The sequence below is a fragment of the Apis dorsata genome, unplaced genomic scaffold, assembly GCF_000469605.1.
Source record: "Apis dorsata unplaced genomic scaffold, Apis dorsata 1.3 scaffold_19, whole genome shotgun sequence".
NCBI lineage: Eukaryota > Metazoa > Arthropoda > Insecta > Hymenoptera > Apidae > Apis > Apis dorsata.
Window position 1 is genome coordinate 89563 of NW_006263321.1, and position 604 is coordinate 90166.

General features: G+C 46.7%; 1 protein-coding gene across 1 annotated transcript in view; it reads right to left on the minus strand.

Moving 5' to 3' along the window:
* LOC102672092 (acetylcholine receptor subunit alpha-L1) overlaps positions 1–604 on the minus strand; it is a 107885-nt gene that overhangs the window by 65572 nt on the left and 41709 nt on the right. Inside the window, exon 2 of the mRNA XM_031509882.1 lies at positions 257–532. Coding sequence (XP_031365742.1) covers positions 257–514 — 258 coding nt within the window. The 5' untranslated portion in view covers positions 515–532. The remainder of the gene's footprint in view (positions 1–256; positions 533–604) is intronic.

The following is a 604-nucleotide window of genomic DNA, read 5'->3' on the forward strand; positions in this document are numbered from 1 at the left end:
CCAACGTTCCACGAATCTCTCGATTCGATGTGAGTAACAAACACCGAGTGTACGTCTCTCGATTCTTGTTGCGTCGAACGTATTTCGAATATGCGTTCGATTTGAGGGAGGAAAGGGAGGAAAGGGATAATTATTATTATTATATTAGAGAGAAATAAATAATTGATTTGACGATAAATAATTAAATAACGAGGTAAGTGGAATGCAATAATATCGCAATAATAACGGGTTAGATGGGAGAGGGTCGTCTACTCACAACGTCGATGAGCTGGGAGAGGCGCAGTCCCATTTTGACAGTGAGGCGATCGCTGTTGTTGCCAACGGGGCGGATGAGGCGGTTGTAGTTGGACAGCAGGTCGTCGTAGAGACGCTTCGCTTCCGAATTGGCCGAGGCACCCGGAAACGGGGCAACAAGACAGGAAATGGCCGTCGCCATCGCCAGCAATCCGCCCAACCTAGACCACCATCGCCACCAGCCTTTCCCACCGTCGTTCGACCAAGCATCCCTAAGCATCGTACGCCTTGTCCACCCCTGAAAAACATAACAATTTCACTTTCTGTGTTAGACCATACTTTCGATCATCTTATATGTATGTATATATAT